Source organism: Mustela erminea, chromosome 3, assembly GCF_009829155.1.
Source record: "Mustela erminea isolate mMusErm1 chromosome 3, mMusErm1.Pri, whole genome shotgun sequence".
In the NCBI taxonomy this organism is placed as follows: Eukaryota; Metazoa; Chordata; class Mammalia; order Carnivora; family Mustelidae; genus Mustela; species Mustela erminea.
The window spans coordinates 137,216,822-137,242,404 of record NC_045616.1 but is presented as its reverse complement, the minus strand read 5'-3'; the positions used below and the strand labels follow the sequence as shown (position 1 = coordinate 137,242,404).

Sequence of the window (25,583 nt, the reverse complement as noted above, 5' to 3'; positions counted from 1 at the left end):
GTGGAATGGGGCAAGGAGATCAAATATTTTTCATCTCACGGGCCCACTCTCTCAGTCCTTGAGTGATGCTTGAAGTTCCCGACCAAAAGGCTGGGTTTGGTGAAGCTGATTTATCAGTATTGTCACGGTGTATGGGCAGGGGAATGGCTGACCCACTGTCACACCTTTGCTATTTGGGCATAACGACAAGAGCAGGATACTCTGAGTGAGGGGCACCTCATGTGTGAGGACCAGCTCGGCTGTAAAAGAGCCACGTGATCTTGGTTCCCTGAACATTCTGAGTCTCTTTCCTCCTCTTCATTCATTCCTTCAACAAACACCTCGTGAGCACCTGTGAAGTGTGAGGTGCGGTTGAGATGAGGGCAGTAATAACGATAAATAAAACACGGTCATTACTCTTGAGACAATAATCAAGTAGGAGAGGCAACCATGAGAAATAATGACAATATGAGAGAGTCCCCTAGTAGAAATCTCAGTACAGTGCAAGTGGAAAGGAGAGACAATCTAGGAAAGCTGGAAAAAGACTTCACTGAGAGGGTTACATCTGAGTTGTTTCTTGAAGGGCGAGTAACAGTTCATCCAGGTGGAGAAGAGAAACCATTCCAGGAAGAAGGAACTGTATATGCAAAGGCCCTGAGGTGTGACAGAGGACAGTGTCTGGAAGCAGTGGTAAGTTCTTTGTGGCTGCCATACAAGGTAGTATTTCCTGGAGGGTCTCGCAGGGACTGTTGATTGTAAGGGATGAGTCAGGCAGTGGCTTTGAGGGGGAGGGAGGAAGACTCTGGGGCAGATCAGTTTAGGAAAAAACAAAGTAGGGTAAACAAAGTAACAAACGTTCATTTCCTGGACTTCTCAAAACTTTTAATATGCTAAGGTTCCCTACTGGCATGTTGAGAACAAATTAACTTTAAAAAAAAAAAAACAATATTCATACCTACTGAAATGGTCAGTGACTTAAATTTTGACAAATAAAACACAGTCTCTAGAACCAAAGTAGTGAAACTATCTAAAATTTGGTTTTATTATTTTTTATTTATTTTTTAAAGATTTTATCTATTTATTTGACAGACAGAGCTCACAAGTAGGCAGGGAGGCAGGCAGAGAGAGTGGGGGAAGCAGGCTTCCTGCTGAGCAGAGGGCCGGATGAGGGGCTCTATCCCAGGAGCCTGGGATCATGACCTGAGCCAAAGGCAGAGGCTTTGACCCACTGAGCCACCCAGACGCCTTTAAGATTTGGTTTTATTTTAAAGCAAGGGTACGTGTAGCACATGCTTGAACCGAGGGTACAAGAATGCTTTTGTAGTTAAGAATTTGGGCCCCACTTCAGGACATAGTAAAGTCTGTGAACACGGCTACCTCACCAATGAACTATTTTATCTGACGACAGAAACATGACCTCAATACGTCCCTATGAACTAATTTTCCTTTATGATTCATGGTGGTTGAGAGCTGGGTCTGGAGACAGACAAGCCTGTGTTCAGACCCCAGAACCACCACTTTCTAGCTGTAGGTAACCCTGGTATCCTCATCCACAGAATGGAGATGAGAGTAGTGCCTGTCTCTTAGTGTAGCAGTGAAAATAAAATGTATGCGAAGTGGTTGTCAGGGTGGCCCGCCCTTCAGTATTCATGTAATAACAACTACTTTTACTATGACCGAAGCCTGGGCTTTGAGTTTATTACCTTCCGGTTACACCATTGGTGCATGGCACACAAGAAGGTTAATAACTGGTGTTGGTGAAAAGCTACCACCTTTTCTGGAGTGGGAAACATTTTGCTGGTTAACATCTCAAAAATGAGCTGGAGCTTATGAGCCCTTGGAAACAGACAGTCTGACACCATTACTTAAACCCAAAGAAGATAATGTGTATCCTGTGGATGAAGTGGTGTCCTTTCAGTGACCTGGAGATTTCAGGCAAGGAGAATCCTGCCACCCTGTGGCGGGAGAGGAGCAGGCCCAGGCCGATTTCTAGTTCCTATCACCAGCAGAGGTCTCTCAGATTTTGGCCCGCCTCTGAGTTTATGAGACCCTAGGCCATTGACTTAATTTGCGCCTAGTTCTTCTTCAGATTTGAAATCACATTATGTCGTGGTTTACTGAGAAGGAAGTTAAAGTGCCAGATAGCTTTCTGTATTTTATGCAGTCAGTAGTAGACAGAGAATGAATCAGTCTTTAGTGGAACTTGCATGTAAGAAAAGTCTCATAAAATTTTGCATCTCATGTTTCTGTGGAACAAATACTTTTTTTTCAGGCAAATAGGGGTTATGAAAACCACACTTTGCAGGCTTGAGGTCTAAATAGAAGATGACTGAAGAACACTTAATAGAAACCAGGTTTCTGGACCAGATTTCTTTTGGACCAGATTACTTCTAACTCCAGCCCGACTTCTTCAGTATTAGGAAATCAGAGTGTGGGAATCTTAATGGCTGGAAATGGGGAAGAAAGATCCTCTTTGTAGCACTTAACAGGGCTTCTGAGCTCGAAGATCTATGTATTCATAGGAAGAGACCACCTGAAAATTATGAACAATATAAAAGACCCTAAATTCTACAAATTTTTCAGCTGTGATTAAAAGCGATCCAGATATCTAAGATATCCTTGGCTGCTATCTGAACTGAAGGAAGAGCTCTGCTCTTTAGGGAGAAAAACCAAGACTCTAGAATCATTTTAGAGGCCTATTAGAAGAGTCAGCGTTTTAGGGGGATGGGCACATGGTGAAATCGTCCATTGCCTCAGACTCAGTCTAGCCTTCTAGCTTAATAAATTAGTGATCTGGGTCTGGAAGAGATGGCAAAAACAAAGAAAATGCACAAATGCTTTCCTCCTTTCCTTTAGGTCTTCTGTTATCGTTAAGAGAAAAACCTCTATACTAAGATAGCCAACAATAAAGCCAACTGTTGATAACAAAAATTCTGGACCACAAGATATATTTATTAACACTGATAGCAATGGCAGATCAAAGGTGGAACTAAGGACTGTAAAGAAAAAAACCCAAAAAACAAAAAACGGTCTACCGAGCAGCAGCATTACAGGTAAAATACCCAGGGCCCGTTAGAACACATGATCCTGATCTATAACTTGGGGTGGGGAGGTAGGAGTCAGAAATCTTTTTCAGCCTGATGCTTTTAGTTTCTTAGTGACTGGGATTCCAATACTCTTCTTACTTACCTTTTATAGCTCAAATTTCATTCTTTTCAGTTCTGGCTTTTAAAGAAGATATCTAAGTTGTTGGTGGATATTTTAATATACTGTTTGGAAGTAGTTTTAGTCATAACCTGTTTCAGGTCACTAAAACTGCCCTGTGAAGAAACATTTGATCTTCTGGAAACATTTGCCCTGGTTTCATGCCACGTGAAGGGTCAGAGTTTTTTTGTTTTGTTTTGTTTTTTAAATATTTTATTTATTTATTTGTCAGAGAGAGAGAGACAGACAGACAGACAGACAGTGCACAAGCAGGCAGAGGCAAAGAGAGAAGCTTCTCCCCACCGAGAAACCCGATGTGGGACTCGATCCCAGGACCCTGGGATCATGACCTGAGCCGAAAGCAGTGGCTTAACCCACTGAGCCACCCAGGCATCCCCAGAGGGGGTTTTTTGATTCTTATTATAAATGAAGAAACTAGGGATAAGAGAGACTGATTTGTTCAAGGTCAGCCTGGTGATTATAAAGCTGACTTCCTGAATCATAGATGATTACATCTTCCATCTTACTCTGCTGCCCTCAACCCCAAACTGGATTTAAAGAGAAGGAATGTTCAAGGTGCTTAAAAATAAAAATCCTTACCCCCTGAACAAATGTGTATCCAGGAAAAGAAATCAGCAATCTCAGATTATATTCTTTACTGTCTTCTTCACCTACTTAGGGAGAAAAATCAGATTCCTGTGAGTTTACAATATAAGAAACATCTTCCCTTTTCATCGATTCTTGGTTATGTTGGCAGATTTAATGGAGCTCAAAGACTGTCTTTGGGGATCCAAGTGTCTTCTAACAACATCTCTCCTTCACTCAGTGCTTACAAGAACATTTTGATTCTTCATTCAGAAAATAATTATTTTTAAATTTCAGTCCTTTGTTCAGTCTGACCTCATGATCAACCAGAACCCCGAGCAAGGTATAGTGGTGAGTAGTGTGCTACGGCCTATGCACACGTATAGCAGTTGATCCAATGACTTGTCTATAGACTGGTAGTCTCCCTCCTGCAGCTGTGTCCTCCCTTAGCTGATTCCCAGAGAGCTTTCAGTTTGGCACTCAGGACTAAGGTCTCAGACTGCAGCCCTGGCTGGAGATGGCTATGGCCCACTGACCTTTACTGCAGCGCTTGTGAACTGGTCACACAATCTGTCCTTGCCAATTTTAGTCCTGTCTGGAGACGGGCCTGCTGTTCTGACCCAGAATATTCTGGACTAAAGTTGCCTTAGATGAGTCGCTTCCATTTTTACATATCCAGATGAAAATGGGTTTACAACAATGACTGTGATAAAAAACAAAAGTACCAGACAGAAGTGGCAGTTTGGACTCCATTTTGCATGTCACTAAAATTTTTAGAATTAATATCTTGGGAGACCCCAACGTCTTAAGATTCGACTGACACACCTGTATCAATAAAACATTAGCATGAAGTGTAACACTGCAAAATAAAATGTTATGGTGCAATCCTGTTATTGCGTTCGAAATTAGTTTTAAATACTTAAGTATTTCCAGTGTTTACTGTCAGTGTAAAGTTGCTAGTAGTCCATTTTGTGAGATTTTGATGTTAAAATGTTTAATGAAATGGTGGTGATAATGAATGGTAGCTATAGTTTTAATTCGCAACTTTTAGATTCTTTTAAAATTAGCTAACAGGCACTGAAATTTTTGAGGTGGTTGGGGGTTAGCTATTTCCCTACAATCTCTGCAACAAATTAGAAAAGGAAAAAAAAAATCAAGCCCAGATCAAACTGCCCCACATACAGATTTTAATAAACATTTGCCAACAAACATACATGCAACCTATTCCTTGAGGTCAGTAAAGCCCCACTTCTCTCTTTTGGTAGCTCACCCACCAGTTTCCATGAAAGGCCCATGTAAGACAAACTTGACAATATTTCAGAGGTGAGACTATCCTAATCCAGTCAGCAACAAGCAGCCAGAAGTGTTTGGACAAGATGTCAGGAAGCAAGACCCTTTAGGGGTCAAGCCTTAGGCACCAAGCCTAAACGTACAGGCTACAAGCCTCACTCGATTCTTATGTGCTTTCCATGCACACATTTAATCATTCCACACTTCCTGGATATCTCTAGTTTTGCCAATGAGAGCCACTACTATTATCTATTATGTTGATCAACAAGCTATTAATTTCAAAAGTAATACCAACTTGAAACATTTACTAATCATCAAAATCTCTGGTGGGGACTGTGCTGTGGATAGCACAAGCACGTGTAACAGCTGCCTACGGCATCTCTGAGCAGGACACTAGCTGTCACTGCTGGAGACGGAAATGCACGTGAGAGCTGTCTGCTGCCACCGGCTGTGCGTGGAGCCCGACCTGTGTGTGCAAATGCTACCCATGACAGAATTAGGAGAAGAAAGAATATACCATTTCCCCAGTTTTTCTGGATCCAGTAGATTTTGTTTCACATGGGGAGAAGGGGAAGTCAGTGTGATGACATGGAAGGGAAGAAGGGAGAACATTGTTCAGAAAGATTCCCCAGCCTAAACTGTGAACACCTGCCAGACGCCGCCCTCTCAGCAACTGTAACGAATTCTTACCAGCACTACCTGATACACTACAAAAACTCTGTGGCTTCTTATACAAGTGATTGTGTTACAAAATCTATTTTTATTAGAAAAGTAGAATTTTAAAACTCCTTTTGTTTTTATTTTGAATCATTTCATCAATTCTGGGTGGAAGCACACCATCATCAAACAGGAAAAAACATTAAAAATGGAGAAAAAGATTAACTACTCATTCCTGTAGTAAGCACAATTTAATAAGAAAATGAGATAAACTTCAAAAAGGCAGAACTAAAGGTCTTAAAAATAAGATTTTATTTTTCTGTGTGTGACACTTGAATGTGCCATCACCAACGCGTCCTGGTCGGGCTGCAAAAGCACTCCCCCTAGCGTACCATCATAGGAATTTGAACAAGTTAAACTAGTAAATTCCTAGGTCAGAGGGAACACACTAAATAGGAAATTGTTAGATCAGTACCTTTCCGTTAGGGTGAGAAAAACTTACATTCCTTAGCTTATGAATTCTACAGAGCTAAAGAAATGTGCGGCTAAAATGATGGTCTTCAATGTGCAAAAAGTCAATCTTTCCCTATTAAGCCAATATATATTTTAAATCCTTCACAGGTCTTTTAAAATATGTTGGATTAAAATCAATTCAAGGCTAAATAGCTGAAATGACAGTGACTAATAAGATGCTAAAAGATAATCTGAAATGGAGGTTCTTTCATCTAACAAGTATTTGTTGAATAGGTTACATACAAGGCACTGTTGTAGGTACAGAACATACCAGTGAACAAAACCCAAAAATAACTGCCCTGTTTTAAAGGAAAATTATAGTCCTTGAAATTGACTGATTAATTATTTCATAACTAGGTTTTTTAATTTGTCCTGTTCTTGATGTTCATCTAAAAAAATGTGTGCACAACATTTAGTAGATTCATCCATTTTCTTCTTGAACATGTACCACACTTTATAAAACTCCCACTCTTCTTGTACCTGCCGGCATCCTGAGATGACTTGGGGGGCTCAGAAATTATCAGGGAGTCGCTCTGGGCTCAAAACCCAGAACTGTCCATGTGCCGGAGAGCAGAGCCCACAACTGTTCTGGGGGAGCGTTTCCCTGAAGTGCTTTGCTGAACTACTCTCCAAACCAATCTCCTCTCGTGCCATGTTGCCTATTTTAAGGTAGGGCATTCCAAATATACCCCTTGATGAATGTTTTCGATGAATATTATTCAATGGTTCTTAACCATCAATAGCGGGGGTGGGGATCACAGTTCCCAAGGACTGGCATTAGTGGGCATGGGCCAGGGAGGCTAAATAAATCCTGCAATGGGGTGAATTTTTTCCCCATGAAGAACTATCCCACCCACAAAGGCCAACAGCGCCTGCCCAACACTGAGTGAGCTGTATCACACGGTACAGGACCTTTATTTATGTAATTTTTTTCTACTAGAAAATAAGCCAGATAATTTTAGTATTTCATTTTATTAAATATCTACATGCCATAAAAACTGATGGAAAACTACCCAAGAAAGTGCAAAATCACTTATTCACTGGTTTTCTCCATGTTGGTTTGGATGAGAAACTTTTATAAGCAAACAGAAGAAATCTAATAAGTACTTACTACAGTACTTACTGCACTGAACAGTTGCAGAGAACAAGAAGAAATCCTCTAACTCTGAAGACTGTTTTATATCTTGTTCATTGATTTCTTGAAAATGTGTACTTTAAATCATATAATTACTCAGACTTGTTTGGCAAAGCCTAAACTTCAGAATATCACAGAAGAAATCACATGTAAAAGTAATCACTTCAGTGCAATTAAATACTATTAAAACAAACAAAAAAAGCATCCTTCAAAACAGTTGTTCTCAAACATTAGCATGCATCAGAATTTCCTGCGGGAAAGTTTTCTTAGGCTACAGATTGTTGCCCCACCTCCAGAGTTTCTGACAAGCTTCCAGGTAATGCTGAATACTGTTGATCTAGGTGCCACACCTTGAGAACCACGTTTACAATATATTCTTCGGAATTCAAACTAATAAGCAATGCCCATACGTTGATGCTTTTTCTAATAGTAAATAAATAAAAGTATATTTCCAGTATGGATTCATCAAACTTTAAATTTTTAGACTCTTGAAATTTCTCACTTAAATAGATTATTCATCTTGGCTCATGATGAGGAGTTCAAAAGACAACCCCAGGACAGTCCAGTAGTGTGTAATCTATGATTACATGAAAACATTTACTTAACAAATACACAGCAACTCTTAGAGTACATGAACCTTATTCCCATCTCCTTCATGCTTCTTTCCTTTAGAAAACCCAGTCTCCTGGAGATGCTATATACCCAGAATGAGAAAGTGACCTATCATGAATGTTTGGGTGGAGGTTACATGGAAGACCATACTTAAGACTCTGATTCTGGAACTTCCTCGTCAGGGCAGCAGTAATATTCCACAAAACATATCTGTCCGTCTTCATTTCTAATCATATACTGTAATGAGAGGAATCCTCGGTTATCTGTTCGAATAGATACCTTACAAGACAGGACTAAGGCCTTTGTAGAAGGTTTCAGTAAAGAAATCTTGTATCTGTAGAGGAGTAAATAAAAAGCAGTTGTTATTCGGACACATTTGAAGCAGTGCTCATAACTCCAAGTAAAGGACAAAAATTAGCCAAAAACTACCAAGTAACAAACATAAGGATAAAATCAAATACTTACCCAATTTGCTAATATCTTTTGTTTATAAAATTTCAATCACTGTCACGACCCCAAGTCCCCAAGTAAACCCAGTACTTGGGTTTACTTATAAAGACACTATCTTATAAAGATACTATTTATATCTTTAGGATGTTATACCTTTAGCAACGGATTGAAAGTTTTACGTTTATTTAAAAGATATGTGATATTCAACCTCACCTTCACCACCAATATATTAAGAACTGACCTGTTGACCTGGGTCTGGTTACAATGAAATGATTCCATCAAATCAGAATCTTTGGGATAATCAAGGTGGGAGCTTCCCGCATTCCCAAAAGTAGATAATCTATAGTTATTAAAAAAAAAAAAAAAAAAAAAGCAATTCATTTATTCATTGGTCCAACAATAAGCCACATTAGGATCTCAGTAAAGAAGACGCTTCCTTAAGAAGCTCATTCTGGTGAATGAAAGAGATACATAAACAAATGCTCACAATACACTACCAATTATAGTAATAAAGATTCCCGCAGGATGCTGTGGAATTCAGAAGATCTAGCAACTAATAAACAGCTTTGGAAAAAATCAACCACCAAAGGAATCCAGGGGTGTTTGCCTCAGTTTCATTAGCTTAATTCTACTCTTTACACTCAACGTTTCTTCACCCTTAAATCAGAAATACGTAAAAGGAGAGAGAGTTTGAGGAGTGATGGCAGACCCTGAGTGGAATCACCGGCAAGCCTGGGGTCCTATTTGCCGTCCTCACCACCACACCCCAGAATTCTGGCTCTTCCGTATCTTACACTGCTCTTTAGGCTGTTGCATGCTTTTCCTTGCGTGGCAGGATCAGCAGTTTGTGTTTAGCAATTTGTTAATGTTTATGTTTGTTTAATCTGCAAGAATTTTTCGATCATTTGTTATGGGGTTAACACACTGGTAAGTACCGTGTGAGCACAGTGACAGAAGACCTCGGTACTGGTCTTCCTCAGGTTCCACCTTTTCTCTCCTCTAACTAACCTCTTCTCTGAGCCATCTCGTCCATAGCCAGCTTGGATGATGCTCTCACATCTCAACTGCCATTCTAGACTGACATCCTGAACTCTGTATGTCCAAGTACTCCCTAGGGTCTGAGTCACCTCAAATTTAACAAATCCAGAAAAAAAATGTCAACTCCTAGTTCCCCACCACCAAATCATTTCCCATACGGGAGATGAAAGATACCAAGATCTACCTAGTTACCTATGCGGAGAGAGATCCCTTAGGTGGGCATCTCTGAAATATACTGTTTAAGTGCCCAGAATTTTAATTCCCATCAATGCTTAAGTAGAATTTCCATTTTGGTTAATATTTTAACCAAATTTTAAGCCAAATTTTTAACTGCCGCATGTCATGATAAGGGCCTGCTGTTTTTCTACAGTAGATGTAAAAAGAACCCACCTCTCATTCCTTATGTATTTTTAGCTCCTTTATTCTGATTCTTTATTCTTTAATATTCTGATGTAATTCAAAAGAAAACTATTTAAATTCCCTTTCCAAATTGATTCTAATCCTGAAAATTTCATAATTTGTTGGTTCAAAACATTAGGAGCAACTTGAGTTTCTGACACTGTATTTCTGCTGAAGATTGCCCTCCCTTAGGAAGCTTGTAGCGATCAATTCCCCCCTCAGTACTCAGTACTGTTCTCTAAGCGTCTCTGTGCATTATTTTGGTACTTAGTGGCACACAATTCCATTCCTTCTATGCTGTTTCACTTATATTCTCTTCACCTTGATTTTAAGCCATTCCTTTCCAAAGTGCTTAAAAAGATAGCTATGCACACAGCAGGTGACTAATAGTGAATGAACCATATATAGAAAACATTGGCTTCCTTTTGCATCCTATACTAACTTGAAAGGGAAGAAAAAGATACCACATGATACAAACACCTTTGCCAAAAGTTTAACCCCAAATTTTCCTCGTGACGTCAATCTATAAGCAGTAAGCGGTAAGCAGTACAATGAAAAGACCACTAGTTTATGAAGTAGGAGACAGGGCTAGTCACCTACCAACCAACACTACCTAACTATGAAGCTTTAAATACTGAGTTAATCTTCCTGGACCGCAGGTTTCCTGATCTATAAAAGTATGAAGTAAGAGTAAAAGCTCTCTAAAGATCTGAAAACTCTAAGAACCTGGAGAATGAAAGTTCTGCATCCTAAGCAAATGTGTAAGCAGGGAGAGAAAGTAGACTACAGTATTAATTTTCATTGCCCTGTGTTCAAGTACCTGAAATAAGGCTTGTCGGGAGACATGGTGATCTGTAGCACCTCACTTGTCATATCCAATTCAGAAAATGCTTCACGGAGCCCCTCTGACTGCAGAATAATCTTATTGATAACATTGGTGCTGCAGAAATCAAAATCCAGAGTCTCCTCAGGCTCCTGAGTATTGATTTTACAGACTGTCACCACTCCTCCTTCTTCCAGAAATAGCATCAAAGGGTAACCATAACCTTGGTAACACATCCGAAGTGCAGTTAAAGTCCCTGCAATGGAAATAAATCATATGTTGGGCTCAGCTTTATAATGCAGGTTCCACTTCTCCTTAAATGATACATAAAACTCCCGAAGATTATTTTACTCTGCCCAATTTCTAGCACATATGTATGCATCTCTTTCTAAAAAGGGATCATATTTTCCCTGATGACAGTTCCATGTAGGCAACTCAAACAATAACTAATAAAACTGGCAAAGAAAAAACATAACTCTTTGAAATCATTTTCCAGCTTGCCAAAACACCTCAGAAATAGCTTACTGATTTTATATATGTACAATTTCCAGGATGGCGATTTTACATGGACCAATACTGCAAGTAACAGAATTACTGCAGAACAAGCTATGCTCTTTCTCAAAGATGCAAGGTGTGCAACAGTGGACTACTTTGATATTGTCAGTACGATAATATCAGTGTATTCACTGAGATAAGGATCCTCCCAACCTTTCCTTTTGGGAGATAGTATGTACATTTCCTCAAACTAGGAGAAAAAGAGAGGGTAGTTAATGGTGGTGTGGGTTTTAACACTATAAACCACTAGAGAGAAGGAGGAATAGGACTAGACATTCTAGCTCCTTTTCTCCTACTGGATGGAGAGCCACCATGAGGAATGAGGGAAAGCAGATGCTTTTATGAAAAACCAGCTAGGGAATGCTGCATTAGGAAAATGTATGATAATAATGGAATTTTCAGTACAAAATTAAAATATATTTTCTAAAGAACCACACTGAGCTTTCCCTAGCTAATCTCTAGATTCCTGAGAAATAAAATCATTCTTTGGGGGATTCCTTGTAGTTTTATATCCATAGCAACTGAATTCACTAGTCCTAAAAAAAATGAAACATATTTTAAACATTTCAGGAGATAGACAATTTATAAACAGGACTAAATAACAGCAAGCTCATTTGGAACACAGTAAACTAGGTGTGAGGAGAATTGGTTTCTCTCTTTCTTGGCCACTAAACCATAATCCTGAACAGGTTAGAAAAAAAAAAAAAGCATTTAATACATATTTTGCAATGTTCAAGTTAATTAACACATATTCAAAGTCTTCTCTTGGTCAGTCCAAATTTAAAACCCCCAAACTTCGTAAATTAAAAAAAGATTACTATAAATACTTTTGCAAATAGGAAAAGAACTATACTTTCTACTATACTTTCTATTAATGTAAAAAGTTAGAATCCATGATTGTGACTAGTGAGAAATGAATTTGCAATTTCCAAGATATGTTTCTTACTTCTAATAACCTTTCCTGTATTTTTCTGAGCATTTTCTTTTTGTCATTATAATAAAATGGCTCACCTGGCATAGGACTTGATCCGAAAATTGATAAACAGTCTAAAAGGACAGTTAAATTTATTCGAAAAGTAACAGATTCTTCCTGAACTATAAACTCTTGAAATATTCCAGCCTGTGAAGAAAAGTAAACATGAAAATGCATATATATTAATGAAAACTCACAGACAAGGTTCTAGATTTCACTGTATTTGTTTTAAAAATAATAATATTGTGCTGATCCCATGAAAATAATTTCTGATTACCCATCAAAACATCTTCAGCTTTTTCAACTATTACCATTAGAATGCTACTACTCAGTAATTAAAGGTGTAACTGATTTCAGTACCATGCACAACTTTATGAAAGGTCTTTGACCTAGCTTCTTGATCTAAACTATTGCCCACAGGACTTTCCCTTTTCTCATCTTTTGCCTGTCAACAGTGCTAAAGTCATCTGGAAAATAGCCAAACAATTTGATAATGCATGAGTGATACTAGTTTTCAATTTCTTTTGAGGAAAGGAACCATGTCTTACCTATCCCTCTATACCTGAGGGTACACTGTGCACTTGGTGTTCAAAGAAATGTTGGATTAGGGGCGACTGGGTGGCTCAGTTACTAGTGGCTGCCTTTGGCTCAGGTCATGATTCCAGGGTCCTGGGATTGAACGCCCCCATGGCATCTATCTCCCAGCTTAGCAGGGAGCCTGCTTCTCCCTCTCCCTCTGCCTGTCACTCTACTGCTCTTGTGCTCTCTCTCTCTATATATATATCAAAAAATAAAATCTTTAAAAAATTTTGGATTAAATCTGAAATCCTATCTGAACCATACATATATTGCTTTGTAAGGGCACACTATAACCAATAAAATGGAAATACTGGTCAAGAGCATATACTGGAAACAAATGTTTGGGTTCTTATCCCAACTCAGCCACTTGCCCACTGTGGGAGTGTTGGCAAATCACTTAAAAGATGCCTATTTCCATACCTGAATGAAAGCATTTGCTTGCACACACTTTGCATTTTCCACTGTAACCTTGATCCCATTTTTAGTAGCGAAGCACGTAGCATGCTCTCGGAAATGAATAGCCTTCAAGATAGTGGAGAGATTCCTAACGTTGTCAAGACTGGCCACTAAGCTGTAGTCATTCTCGTCTTGGATCTGTGGGGTTAGGAGGGGCATCGTCCACTGCACATTGGTCCCAAGGGATGCTCCCGGAGCCAACACTTGCCGTCGAGGAACACGAAACACCTGATGAGATTCGACAATAAAGCTCCGGTCAATGCGGGCAAGGCCCGCGATGTCAACCCTCGCTGAGGCGAGGCCTGGGCATCGAACTCCGCCGGTGGCACCCCATTTCTGCCTCTTCAACTCTCTGTAACTTTGGGGGGAAATTACTCTTCACTCTAAGCTACGATTTCCTCGCCTTTAGTAAGGGGCCAGTAACAGAAAAAGTTGTGAACAATGAGAACAGGTAACTAATGAGGCAGCTCTATTGGGGGGCGGTCCCCCCAAACTTGGATTACGTGTCCCCGCTGAGTCGGGTTTGAGCTGTCCGGCACCCCTAACCTTGCCCCTAACAGAACAGGCGGCGGAGGGCGGGCCCCCATTCTTCGGGAGATCCTGGAGTCCCACACAACCCCGTTCCCCAACCCGTCAAAAGACGGCATCTATTTCCTGACCCCGGGATCCGGGCACGGAAACCTTACCTTTCCAGCGGGATCCGGACGCCCGAGAGCCCTTCGCAGCCAGGTCACCGAAGAAGCCAGCCGCGCCTCAGGTAGCTTGGGGAGAAAATGCAGCGGATCCCGCCACTCTTTTCAGACCAGACAGCCACCTCGGCCACCGTCACCACAGAGATAGAGGCGGTCTAGAGAGCCGCGCATGCGCCATCAGAAACCGGAAAAAAGTACCATCGAGCCGGGGGACTGCGGAGCCGAGCGCTCTGTACCATAGAGATCGGAAAGGGGAGCGAGCGGCAGAGCCGGAAGGAAAGCCAAGACCTGAGGCGTTCAGGCAAGATGGCGGCGGCCAAGAGGAAGCGGCGTGGAGGCTTGGCGGTTCAGGCGAAAAAACCAAAAAGGGATGAAAAAGCTGCCAAGCAGCCAGCTAAGCTGCGCGACATGGCAGAAGAGGCGGAAGAAGAAGAGAGAGACCGTATCCCAGGCCCCGTTTGCAAGGTAGAGCTTCCATCCAGGTTACACCTGCGGCTCTACACGCCTTCCCTGGGGCTACCTCCCTGAGAAGTGCTTTGGTAATTTCCGAGTAGCCTGTTACCGGAGCTCGGTTTCAGCTCTCGTCCGGGTCAGACAGGCTACCGCGCTTAGAGCTAGCTCTCATGCACGTGGCCGTCTTCTGGAGGCAGCGGCCGAGGAAACGGGCTGGCTTCCGAACGGTTCACAGGGAAGCAACCTTTGGGGTATTCAGTCCCAGTGTTGTGTCTTCTGATTACTCCATTTCCCCCATTTGGGGTGGTATTACTTTTCCTTAAAGTTAGTTCTCGCTATTGAGTATATATCTTCCAATGGCTACTAGTCCCCTTATTCCGCCATAGTTAGTTTCTGTCATTCTGGGATCCTGAAGCTTGTCAGGCGGTCCTTTTTAAAAAATTGCTGCCCTTGGGATAATGGCTTTGACTTGTCTGATCAGGTTTTTAACTCTTAAGGGTTGATGAAAGCTAGACGAGGTAGAATGAACTTTTCTTGTATTCAAATATTTTTATATATGTCACGTACTGTCCGAAGTTAGGTTTCCTCTGGCTTTGGGATTCTAAACTAGAATAGGACTTTCTTTCTGAAGTGTTGGGAGATTAGAAGAAAACTTAGGAACGCATGTAAGTTTATGGTTTGTATTCAGAAGAAGGTGAACACAAGTTGTTGGGCCTAACTTCCATTCCGTAAGCTAGATCCAGTACTTTGGAGACAGAGGTGGTCTTTGATTTGTTTCTGCTTTTGATTCTGTTTCTACTTTCCTGGCCCTTAGCACTGTACTCTAGCAGGTAGTAGGTGATAAATGACCATCTGTGGTGGAAAGCACTAGGAAAGGAGTTAGCGCTGAGGAATGAAAGATGAGTTTAAATTCTAGCTCTACTGATAGTTAATGTCCATGTTTTGAGCTCTTTTGTCATCTGCAAATTAAGAGGAAGAAAATGTGCTTTACTTTTTGTGAAGAATAGCTGGACTGCTAGAGGATTTTCAGTAAATGTTAGTGCTCCCACTCTTCCCTTAACCTGGAAGGAAATACCATAGTATCTATGACCTGAGTCATTGTATGAAAAATTCTCTGGAAGTACAGAATATAGAAATTACTTTTACCCTTGGACAGTCATGTAAGGGATCATGAAGGATTTATTCCTTGAGTGGATTTCAAAGTAGGGGCACATTTCCAGTATTCAGTATTCAAAAATGAGAGGGAACTGTATGAGTGCAAAGAAGAAAAAGTGATCAAAGGCATTGATGTGGAGGAAAAATGCTGAAAATCTAAAAAAAATAGTCAGATTAGCTAAAAGGTAGGGTTGATTTAGAGCAATAGTGAGGTAGAAATAGAAATATATTTCAGAATCCCGTGTTAAAGCTATGTCATATTGGAGTTTATTTAGAAAATCCTGGCGGGTTAAGGATGTGATTGAAACAGTGCTTTAAAAAGACTAAGCTGGTGCTAGTCCACCAGACCTATTGGAGGAACTCTTGTCCGGGAAGGCTAGCCATTTTAGGAGATTTAAGATAATAAGATTCTGAATGCGGGCACTGTGAATAGGAAGGCATTAAGAGAAATTGACAGCATTTAGTAGTGCTTATGATATAGGAGAAACAGGCAAATAGATAATTCAAAGCCAGGGGGATGGAAATGATGGTTGCATCATCAGAAAAACAGGAAACTTACTAGATTTAAGATTTAGTATTCTAGAGTTGAATTTGAGGTATTAAGTCAATACTTGAATTATTAGGAGTGGAGAGAGTTCCTTACCTTTCTATAGATTTGACAATTGAAGTTATGGAATGATTATGAGAACTCTGTAGTGAGAGACCTGAAACCAAAAGAGGACTAGGAAAGAGTTTTTCAAGTCAGGAGGAGGAATCGGAGAGGTGGAGGAAGAAAGACCAAAAATGAAGAAAGTCAAGGAAGGTATTTCTGGGAGGGAGCCGTGGTCAGTAAATACCACTGAGAGATTGTCAGAATTGTTTAGTCTGTTACCTGGAAGTTTTTAATGAATATTATTGTGTCTCTACTTACTTACATCCAAGGAGTTAACTTTTCCATTGGCTGTGTTATTTATCAGAACCAGGGGCTATCTTTAGCTTGTTTTTTAGGTAGGGGATCTAAATTTTGAATATTAAGATAATATGGGGACTTTTCAAGTTTCCTTTTTTGCATCATCACATGTTGCCATGATGCTTTACCATTTCTATCCTATCCTATATGACAGATATGTTGTGTTATCTGTCATATAGAATAGAAATGGCAAAGCATCTCAGTAAGGGTTTTATGCAGTTCTTGCCTTTGTGTCTTTATTGATTTGCTTGCTTGTTGACTATCTTCCCACATAAGAACAGTGGCTGACTTCTGGTAGGAACCTAGTAAATATTAAATTAATATTAAAGTTTTCTTGTGAAAGGAATATTGACTGAGGAGTTTGTTCTGGGTTCAGGCGTGGAAGGATTCTATGTATAGTGAAACATCTCAGTTCTCTGAATTACACATATGGGAGAGAGGCAGAATTAAGGATGTAGTCTTGATACATTAGAGGGTGATGGCGTATTTAAGAACTAGGTACTTCTAAAACTATCTTTAAAAAAAATACAAGGTATGAGTATGAGATTTAAAAATCTTAACATTTTCTTTTTCTTTAGGGCAAGTGGAAAAATAAGGAACGGATTCTTATCTTCTCTTCTAGAGGAATAAATTTCAGAACGAGACATTTAATGCAAGACTTGAGAATGTTGATGCCTCATTCTAAAGCAGGTGCCTTTATATCATACTTTTAAAATTCTTATTTATAAACTTGTCTCTATATTCTCACTTTAAGTCATTGTTTAACCTTGTCACTTGTTCAGCCTAATCAGGTAAAGAACTCTTTTGCCTCAGAAGAATGACAAGATTTTTTTAATTAATATTTTGTTAGAAATACTTTATTCACTAAACATTCCCTTCACTTTCTTAGATATCCTACTGTTATCAAAACATTTCCTGAAGGTCCAGGAATGCCTTAATTGTAATGTTCTCAGAGGTCATGAGCTGGTTGTTCTTCTAAATAATTGAGGACTTCGTGTATCTGCATTTTCTTTTTTTTTTTTTTTTAAGTTGGCTCCATGCCCAGCATGGAGTCCAGTGCAGGGCTTGAACTCAAAGCCCCAAGATCAAAACCTGAGCTGAGATTGAGTGTCAGATGCTTAACCACTGAGCCACCAAGCACCCCACTATCTGGCATTAAAAACAAAACAAACAGAAAAACCTGTTCGTATTAAAAAGTTAATGGGCTGGAGTGGGATTTCAAGCACTTTTAATTTGGGGCTCGACCTACGTCTAAATGCCAATATATTCTCTTTAGCAGTGGTGTATCTTGCAGGCAAGTGAAGTTTCAAATTTAGAACTGTGGCAGTACTATCACACAGCAGTTTTTGTGCCTGTGTTGGGAGGAGTTTTGGCTTTCATTCTAGGTTATAGCTTTGTTCCTTAGACCACTATTTCTCAAACTGGGGTCTGCTCTTATATCTTCATATCTCTGAAACTCAGAAAAGATTTAATTTATATTGTTGCTTTTTTTTTTTCTGTGATAATCTGAAAAAGTTTTTTCAATCCATTTCCTTCGGTTCAAATTTTGGTTTCTTCAGTGAGTGTTCCTTAAACTGCAATCCTAAAACATAGTTCAGTTTGTGAAAATGTTTCCATATGTGAAAGGGACCTACACAATATGTAAAGTTGATGAGAAACACTGCTTAGATCATACTTTATGATTCTCGAGAACTATTTTCTAGTCATTTTTATAAAAAATGAACAGGATTTTTAAAGAGGTCATGTGTTTTTAGGTCTAATAATTTTGAAAATTGAATCTCTTTTAAATTGAAGATTGTAAAAACATTTAAAATACTTTTTTAGAAAGCATGTGATATGTTTGAAGTAGCTTTGAGATTTTTTATTTACTTTCTTTTTTTCTCTTTATAGATACAAAAATGGATCGTAAAGACAAGTTATTTGTCATTAATGAGGTAATTTTAGATAGTAATTAAAGTAAAATATTCTAGGAACTCTACTTAGGAATAAAATATTTTGGAATACTAAAGATTGTTCATTTAAGCAATAAGTTAGTTATTCAGTGACTTTTTTTTTTCCTAATATTTTTATTTATTTATTTGACAGACAGAGATCACAAGTAGGCAGAGAGGCAGGCACAGAGAGAGAGAGAGGGAAGCCGTCTCCCCGCTGAGCAGAGAGCCCGATGTGGGGCTGGATCCCAGGGACCCTAGGATCATGACCTGAGCCGAAGGCAGAGGCTTAACCCACTGAGCCACTCAGGCGCCCCTATTCAGTGACTTAAATTGTTTTGTAAAAGGTAACTCAGATTTTTCCTGACTCCAGTAATCTGCCTTATAAATTTTTATATACTCTCTATATCTTACAGTTTGAATACTGACAGTTTATATACTGTCTGTTTCTCACTATCGGAGTCTCATAGTGATTCAGGATATGTTATTTCTTGATCATTCTTGTATTTGTCTTATTTCACCAAACATTGAAATTTCTGGAAGACAAGGATTATATATTTTTTTCTCATTATATATAATACAGTGCTAAATTTATAATGGGTATTTAATATATTTTTCAAAGATTTTTTTTATTTGACACAGAGAGAGAGCACAAGTAGGCAGAGAAACAGGCAGAGAGAGACGGGGAAGCAGGCTCCCTTCTGAGTAGAGAGGCTTATGCGGGTCTTTATCCCAGGACCCTGACCCTGAGATCATGACTTGAGCCGAAGGCAGAGGCTTAACCCACTGAGCCACCCAGGCGCCCCTATAATGGGTACTTAATAAAAACTATCAACTTGTACAAAATAAATAAAAAGTTCATTAAATATTTTTAAAACCACACATTTTAGAAAGTATTTTGTCAGTATTAAAGGTGAAACACGTGGTAATTGCTCTTAAGACACTACAAATTATTAATAGGTTAATTTTCAAAGTGTTGTTGAAGATACTAAATTTATTTTTTAAAGCTAACTTTTAAAAATTTAGAGGAATTGTGTTTTAAGATCATTTTCTTTCATGATTAGCAAGGCTTCTTTTATTCATTTAGCATGGATTTTTGAACTTCTGTTATAAATGGCCTTATTCTACTGCTGTGGAAACTGTTTAACAGAATAATGCCCCCTTTCATCCAGTGGAGCTTACATACTAATGGGGGATTCAGTCCGTGAACAAGTATAATTTCAAGTGAAGATAGGTGAAAAAAAGTTATGAGTTTCTAACAGTTGAAGCTTGACTAGGAAACAATCAACTTAGTGTTGTTGTTTGTTCTAAGACCAATAAGAAACAAAAATATTGGACCTAAGAGTTTTTAAAGCTGTTAGGTTTAAAGTCTCAAGTGGTTGAGGTTGATGAGTACTATATTAGGTAGTTTATGAATGTTAAAGTAGTATAAGCCTTCAAGATGTTGAAGTTTAATGCAACTTGAAATATGTTTTCTATACTTCTGCCTTTCACCAGTCCCTTAGTGATTTCACAGAATGGAAATCACAGAAATGATAGTACAGATTAGGAAGAAAAATCTTAAATTTCTTGAGCTTAAAATCAAAATGCTAAAGAGTTAAAAATAATCATTATATTGGATGTAGTTGGCTCTTGAAGGACTGTATTTTCCTAAGATTGATAAGGCTAATTTTAGTGTTCCTTACCTCTCAGGTATCTTTTTTTGCTCTTTGGGGATTGTATGTGGGAGTATGGTTGAAGATAGAGGCTCCCAGTAAGCAGAAGAGAGACCAGAGTATCTAGTTTACTTTAGAATACCTAAGGGAAACTTTAAATGTTTCTTTTTGTGAAATTACCTAGATTTAGACCTTTGTAGCCTATTAACCTGCTTAAGTATTTTTGGAGGAATATAGGTATTAATTGCTTTTGTTCTCATTTTTACTATCTACTTCATTTTTCCATACTTTGTTTAGGTTTGTGAAATGAAAAACTGCAATAAATGTATCTATTTTGAAGCTAAGAAAAAACAGGATCTCTATATGTGGTAAGATAATGTGTTAAGGAAGATTTAGGTGGAACTGTTCTTGTAAATGGACTTAATCTTTTTAAATCTCTTAGGGTATAGACTCCTTTTAGTCTTTTACATAAAAAGAAGGGGCCAGGGGATGAAGCAAATTCATTTGGTTTCACAAAAGTTGAAACCTTTAAAGAAAGTTTAGTGAAAGTTACAAACATGGTATGGTGTCTTTTATTAAACTGAGGTAGTAAGAATTTACTACATTCTAAATTCTAATTAGTTGAAAAATTTCATATTTTTTAGGCTTTCAAATTCACCTCATGGGCCATCTGCTAAATTCCTCGTTCAAAACAGTAAGTTGACTCAGTTTAAGACTTTTTTTAATGACAAAATTGAAAATGCTCTTTTGAGACAATTGTGCTAAAGTTATAACTACTTTTATTGGTGTATTTTTTTCTAGTCCATACCCTAGCTGAACTAAAGATGACCGGAAACTGTTTGAAAGGTTCTCGGCCCCTTTTGTCTTTTGACCCTGTAAGTTTCTCATTAGTGTATGAGGTCTAATTTTCTTACTCTGCGTGGCTGTTTTTTAGTGAATATGGTTTGTAATTCAATTTATCAAAAAATCCACAATTTTAAACAAAACACTGCTGTTGTCAAATAATATGTTCACTTTATTTTTATAGGCTTTTGATGAATCACCACATTATACTTTGTTAAAAGAACTCTTAATTCAGGTAAATATCTTTTCTAGAAAGTATTTTCAGTAATATGAATGTGTGTCTCCTTTGGACTTTTTGTTAATTTAGCTATCTAAAACATACATGATATGCGCTAGAATAAGACATTAACTTTTCTTTTTTTTTTTTTAAACTAGATCTTTAGTACACCACGATATCATCCCAAAAGCCAACCGTTTGTGGACCATGTATTTACTTTTACCATTTTGGATAATAGGATATGGTTTCGGAACTTTCAGGTTAGCTTTAATTGATTTTTAATTATACTTTGAAATGAAGTGGGGTATATAGCATCTGTAAAAGATGCAAATAATAAGTCCTTTTGTTTTATATAGTTCTTTGCCCCCACAGACTTGTAGCAGTTAACTGCTGTCTCATACTTTTCCTACTTCTCTACTTAGTTTTTTCCAATGACTATCAGTTGGTTTTGGAGTAAGGGTTTGCTAACAAGCAACTATATATTCAGTAAGATATAAATTTATCTCTAAAAGGGTTAGAATCTGTAGGTGGAGGTTGTTAAGACTTAGAAGAACATGATCTCTGTAGAATGCATTCAATGAGAACTGTGAGATAAGTCATACAGTGACTTGTTTAGGAGGAGAGGTGATTCTGGAAAATTGAAGGAGGAGTTTGGCAGGATAAGAAGTCAGAAAGGTAGAGAGGCGTGCTCGCTTCGGCAGCACATACACTAAAGAAAGATAGAGAGGTGGAAGGAACAGCTTGTGAAGTAATCTGGGCTCTTTCCTGCATGTGTTATGTTGGATACCCTGCAGTGTGACTTAAACATAGCCCCGCAGCCTCTGAGGGCAGACATACCTGAACCAACAGTGTTGTGTTTGTATTTGTAGTTCAGAAGTTGCCTCTTAATTCCACAATCAGAAGTCATTCAAAAGTAAATTTGGCCATATATCCTTTTATATACCCTTTAATCTAATTTGAATTAGACATATAAATACAATTTGGGAGGGGCATCTGGGTGGCTCAGTCCTGAAGCATCTGCCTTTGGCTCAAGTCACTGATCCCAGGGTCCTGGGATCAAGCCCCGCATCAGGCTCTCTGCTTCTGGGAAAGCCTGCTGCTTCCTCTCCCACTCCCTCTGCTTGTATTCCCTTTCTCTCTGTGTCTCTACCAAATAAATAAATAAAATCTTTAAAATAAATAAAGAAATACAATTTAGGAATTGACTTACATTTCGAAAGGGTTATCCATAGGGTGCTTTAATGCAATTTGTTACAGTGGTAGCAGTTTTAAAAACTCATTTAACCACAGTTTTTCAAGAATATGTGTGCTGTGAGAAGCAAGATAAGGACCAAGTTGAAATTACTAAATTTTGAGAGAACACCCTGGAAAAAAGTTAGTATTTTCTTGTGACAACTACAATATAGTAATATATTTCAGAAAATACTGAGAATTTGGCACTTGCCAAGTTTCACTTCCACCTTAATTTAATTGGTTCTAACTTCTTTTAGGCATATTTGTAATAAGGTTATAGCCAGTGTAACTTTGACGAATAGTATATCCAAACTAATATGTTTCCCTTTTATTAAAGATAATAGAAGAAGATGCTGCTCTTGTAGAAATAGGACCTCGCTTTGTCTTAAATCTCATAAAGATTTTCCAGGGAAGTTTTGGAGGACCAACTTTATATGAAAATCCTCACTACCAGTCACCAAACATGGTAAGCTAATTTTGTTGTTCAGTGGTCCCTTGACGCCCAGAACTTGCTGGCCAAAGTGATTCTGTCAAGTGATTTCTGTTAACTGTGAAACTAATTTTTTTTTTTTGCTGCATACTGTCTTGCAAATTAGTTTTCTTTTTAATGACAAGAGTGAAGGGAAAATAAGTCTCACAAGTGAATGTCCATATGTAGTATGTTTTTATTTTGAAAGCATCTGATATTTTTGTTGTCTTTAGCATCGGCGTATTGTAAGAAGCATCACAGCTGCAAAATACAAAGAGAAACAACAAGTGAAGGATGCGCAGAAAATGAAAAAGAAAGAACCAAAGACTATTCTTCCACATGATCCCACTGCAGATGTTTTTGTTACACCAGCTGAGGAGAAGCCAATAGAAATACAGTGGGTAAAGCCAGAGCCCAAAGTCGATTTGAAAGCAAGAAAGAAAAGGATTTATAAAAGGCAAAGAAAAATGAAACAGAAGATGAACAGTGGGAAAGCAAAATGAATCAGTGGATAACTAACTTGTCAGTAATTTTATATTTATTTTGTATTCAGTGTGTAAATACATTTTATTATCCAGGACTACCTTATATCTTACTAGTATGGCAATTTAGACAAAGAGATATCAAATTAAAATTTGTGGCTTCAGTGGTGTGTATGTTTTTCTGAATGTCACCAAAACTCATCAGTTCATTTCTGTTTTTCTTTTCAAAGCTTGTTTGGTATTACTGAAAATTCAGCACACTTCAGGTTTAGGCTTGCTTTCTTGGATTAAAATTTTGGGTTTAGCGAAGCTGAAATTCAAACAGATTTATTGGGTCATTATTACTTGTAAAACAATGAATTAGGTACTTAGTTTCGGATGATAAAGTGCAGATAGATTGGTAGAAAAAGCATCTTACTGAGAGTCCCTGAGTCCCAATGAATGAGGCCTTGGAAAAGCCAAACCTTGATCTTGATTTCTCACCTCAAGAAAGTACAGTAGGATGTCTGGGTGGCTCAGTCAGTGAAGCGTCCGCCTTCAATTCAGGTCATGATCCCAGGGCCCTTCCGTGGAGTCAGGCATCATTGGGCGCCCTGCCCAGCAGGGAGTCTGCTTTTCTTTGTGCTGCCCCCTAGAGTAGGTGTGCGCTCTCCCTCTCTCACAAAAACAAATACAATCTTAAAAAAAATTTTACAATAAATTTTAGGTTCTGAGAATCAAATGAGTTAATACGTGTTTGGAAGTATTTGTAGATTACAAATTTAATTTAGAAGCAGTGGGTATAAATGATAATTTAATAGTAAAAGGAAGAAAAGTGGAACAGTAGTTGGAGGGCACTGGAATATTGAGTTGATATTTGAGTTGCTCCCCTAATGAAAGAACTGAGGTGAAGAGCACTGGGCTTACCCTCCTAGAGGTCAGTTAGTAGGAGGGAAAGACAAGATTCTGGGTGCTAATGGCTGTGGACAGGTAGGTGGCCGCTGAAGAGACTGAGAGATGTGCACATGTGTATATCATGTGTGTGGTGTTCTGTGACCCACTTATTTTTATATCCTATTAATCACTTCCCCATGTCTTTATTATACATGACTAATAATTGCATCGTATTCTACTCTGCTATACTGTACTATCTGTCCCTTATGGGATATTACAGTATTTCAGGTATGGATGCTTATGGCAAACATTTCTTGACATAAATTATTTTGTACCACCTTGTGGTTTCCTGTAAGTGGAACTCGAGTGAAAAGATGCCCCCCTAAATATTGTACTTCACCAGAGGTCCGTGTTCATCTATCTACTTGTACCCTTGTATAGTGAAATAACTTTTGTCAGTTTGGTAGGTTAAAAAAAGAATACCCTTTTTTGGGTAGATACTGGTTTTTCTTTTGTGACTAATCTTGTTTTTGTGTGGTAGTTATCTTTTACTAATTTGTAAGAACTCTTCTATGGCAGGATTACTCTAGGTATCTTTCCTAGTTCCTCACTTGTGTTTTAATTTTATTTTGAATCTGTAGGCAGAACAATCAATTTTCCATTATATTTCATTTTTTCTTAATTTCAAAGAAAGGTCTTGAATGTAAAATTAGGCCACTTTATTCTGAAATAGTCTAAATTAGGCTACTTACCTTGAAATCTATACTAATCAGGTAATTCAGTTCAGAAGTTCACTTTAAATACTTGTGCATAGCTAGTGAAGGCCAATTTCGGTAAGTGCAGGGGGAGAACAAGCTTGTTTATTTAAGCAATTGAATACAGCCTGGGATGAAAAGAAGCTGTATTCAGGATTTGTATTTAAACACCCACATCCCAAGAAGTTAATTATAGGTTATAAAATAGACTGGCTCAACAAGTTGTTTGAATGAAGACCCAAACTTTTAAGATTTTCTGAGGTGTGTGTCGTAGAGTTTTAGTGGCATTTCTTTAACAATTTTGATGATCAGTTTCTACATATTTTCCTGTCCCAAATTACTTCCCTTTCACGATCTTTTATATGTGTAGCTCATTTGAATGAGAATTCCTTTTTTTTCAACTCCTGTTCATTGAGAAGTCAAATTGTTCAATAAAGATAATCCTTTAAACTGAAATTCATATCCAGTGTAATTGTCTCTATATTTCTTTAACTGTTAACAGGCAGAAACAATTTCCTCTTCTCTCAGGAGGAAAAATGCAAGTGACTCGGGTTGTAAGCAAAACCAGATGCAGTTGGAGGAAGAAAAATTCTATTGTTTGTCACTTTTTATCCTCCTACCCCTAGCC

General features: G+C 38.4%; 3 protein-coding genes across 8 annotated transcripts in view; 2 read left to right on the top strand and 1 right to left on the bottom strand.

Annotated features, from left to right (window-relative positions):
- Positions 1-3,421, top strand: part of TTC23L (tetratricopeptide repeat domain 23 like) — a 47,328-nt gene extending 43,907 nt beyond the window's left edge. For all 3 annotated transcript variants that reach the window (XM_032337648.1, XM_032337645.1, XM_032337646.1), the window contains exons 12-13: positions 563-669; positions 2,836-3,421. In XM_032337648.1, coding sequence (XP_032193539.1) covers positions 563-644 — 82 coding nt within the window. In that variant the 3' untranslated portion in view covers positions 645-669; positions 2,836-3,421. The remainder of the gene's footprint in view (positions 1-562; positions 670-2,835) is intronic.
- Positions 3,422-7,184: 3,763 nt separating this feature from the next.
- On the bottom strand, positions 7,185-14,138 carry RAD1 (RAD1 checkpoint DNA exonuclease). 4 transcript variants are annotated; one of them, XM_032337634.1, is made up of 6 exons: positions 13,935-14,138; positions 13,213-13,476; positions 12,252-12,360; positions 10,683-10,941; positions 8,667-8,765; positions 7,185-8,309 (listed from the first exon to the last, which is right to left on the bottom strand). In XM_032337634.1, exons 2-6 carry the CDS (start codon positions 13,405-13,407, stop codon positions 8,126-8,128), a joined length of 846 nt encoding a protein of 281 aa, XP_032193525.1. In that variant the 5' UTR covers positions 13,408-13,476; positions 13,935-14,138; the 3' UTR covers positions 7,185-8,125. The 4 variants fall into 4 exon arrangements, with proteins under 4 accessions (XP_032193525.1, XP_032193524.1, XP_032193526.1 ...); XM_032337633.1 differs by having other exon boundaries at positions 13,213-13,455; XM_032337635.1 differs by having other exon boundaries at positions 7,185-8,212; positions 13,213-13,455.
- A 62-nt stretch (positions 14,139-14,200) lies between these two features.
- Positions 14,201-25,415, top strand: BRIX1 (biogenesis of ribosomes BRX1). Its single transcript, XM_032337632.1, has 10 exons — positions 14,201-14,405; positions 17,076-17,187; positions 18,388-18,431; positions 20,381-20,451; positions 20,728-20,777; positions 20,885-20,958; positions 21,111-21,161; positions 21,302-21,403; positions 22,714-22,842; positions 23,079-25,415. The coding sequence occupies exons 1-10, from the start codon at positions 14,247-14,249 to the stop codon at positions 23,346-23,348; spliced, it is 1,062 nt and encodes a 353-aa protein (XP_032193523.1). The 5' UTR covers positions 14,201-14,246; the 3' UTR covers positions 23,349-25,415.
- The last annotated feature ends 168 nt before the right edge of the window (positions 25,416-25,583 follow it).

Coding starts and splice junctions, on each gene's coding strand:
- RAD1 (XM_032337634.1), bottom strand. CDS start 13,407: ATGCCCCTCCTAACCCCACAGATCCAAGACGAGAATGACTACAGCTTA. Junction 10,942..12,251: donor CGGATCAAGTCCTATGCCAG/GTGAGCCATTTT, acceptor TTTCCATTGCAG/GGACTTTAACTGCACTTCGG. Junction 8,310..8,666: donor AACCAGACCCAGGTCAACAG/GTCAGTTCTTAA, acceptor ACTCCTCTACAG/ATACAAGATTTCTTTACTGA.
- BRIX1 (XM_032337632.1), top strand. CDS start 14,247: ATGGCGGCGGCCAAGAGGAAGCGGCGTGGAGGCTTGGCGGTTCAGGCG. Junction 17,188..18,387: donor GATGCCTCATTCTAAAGCAG/GTGCCTTTATAT, acceptor TTCTCTTTATAG/ATACAAAAATGGATCGTAAA. Junction 20,778..20,884: donor TAAATTCCTCGTTCAAAACA/GTAAGTTGACTC, acceptor ATTTTTTTCTAG/TCCATACCCTAGCTGAACTA.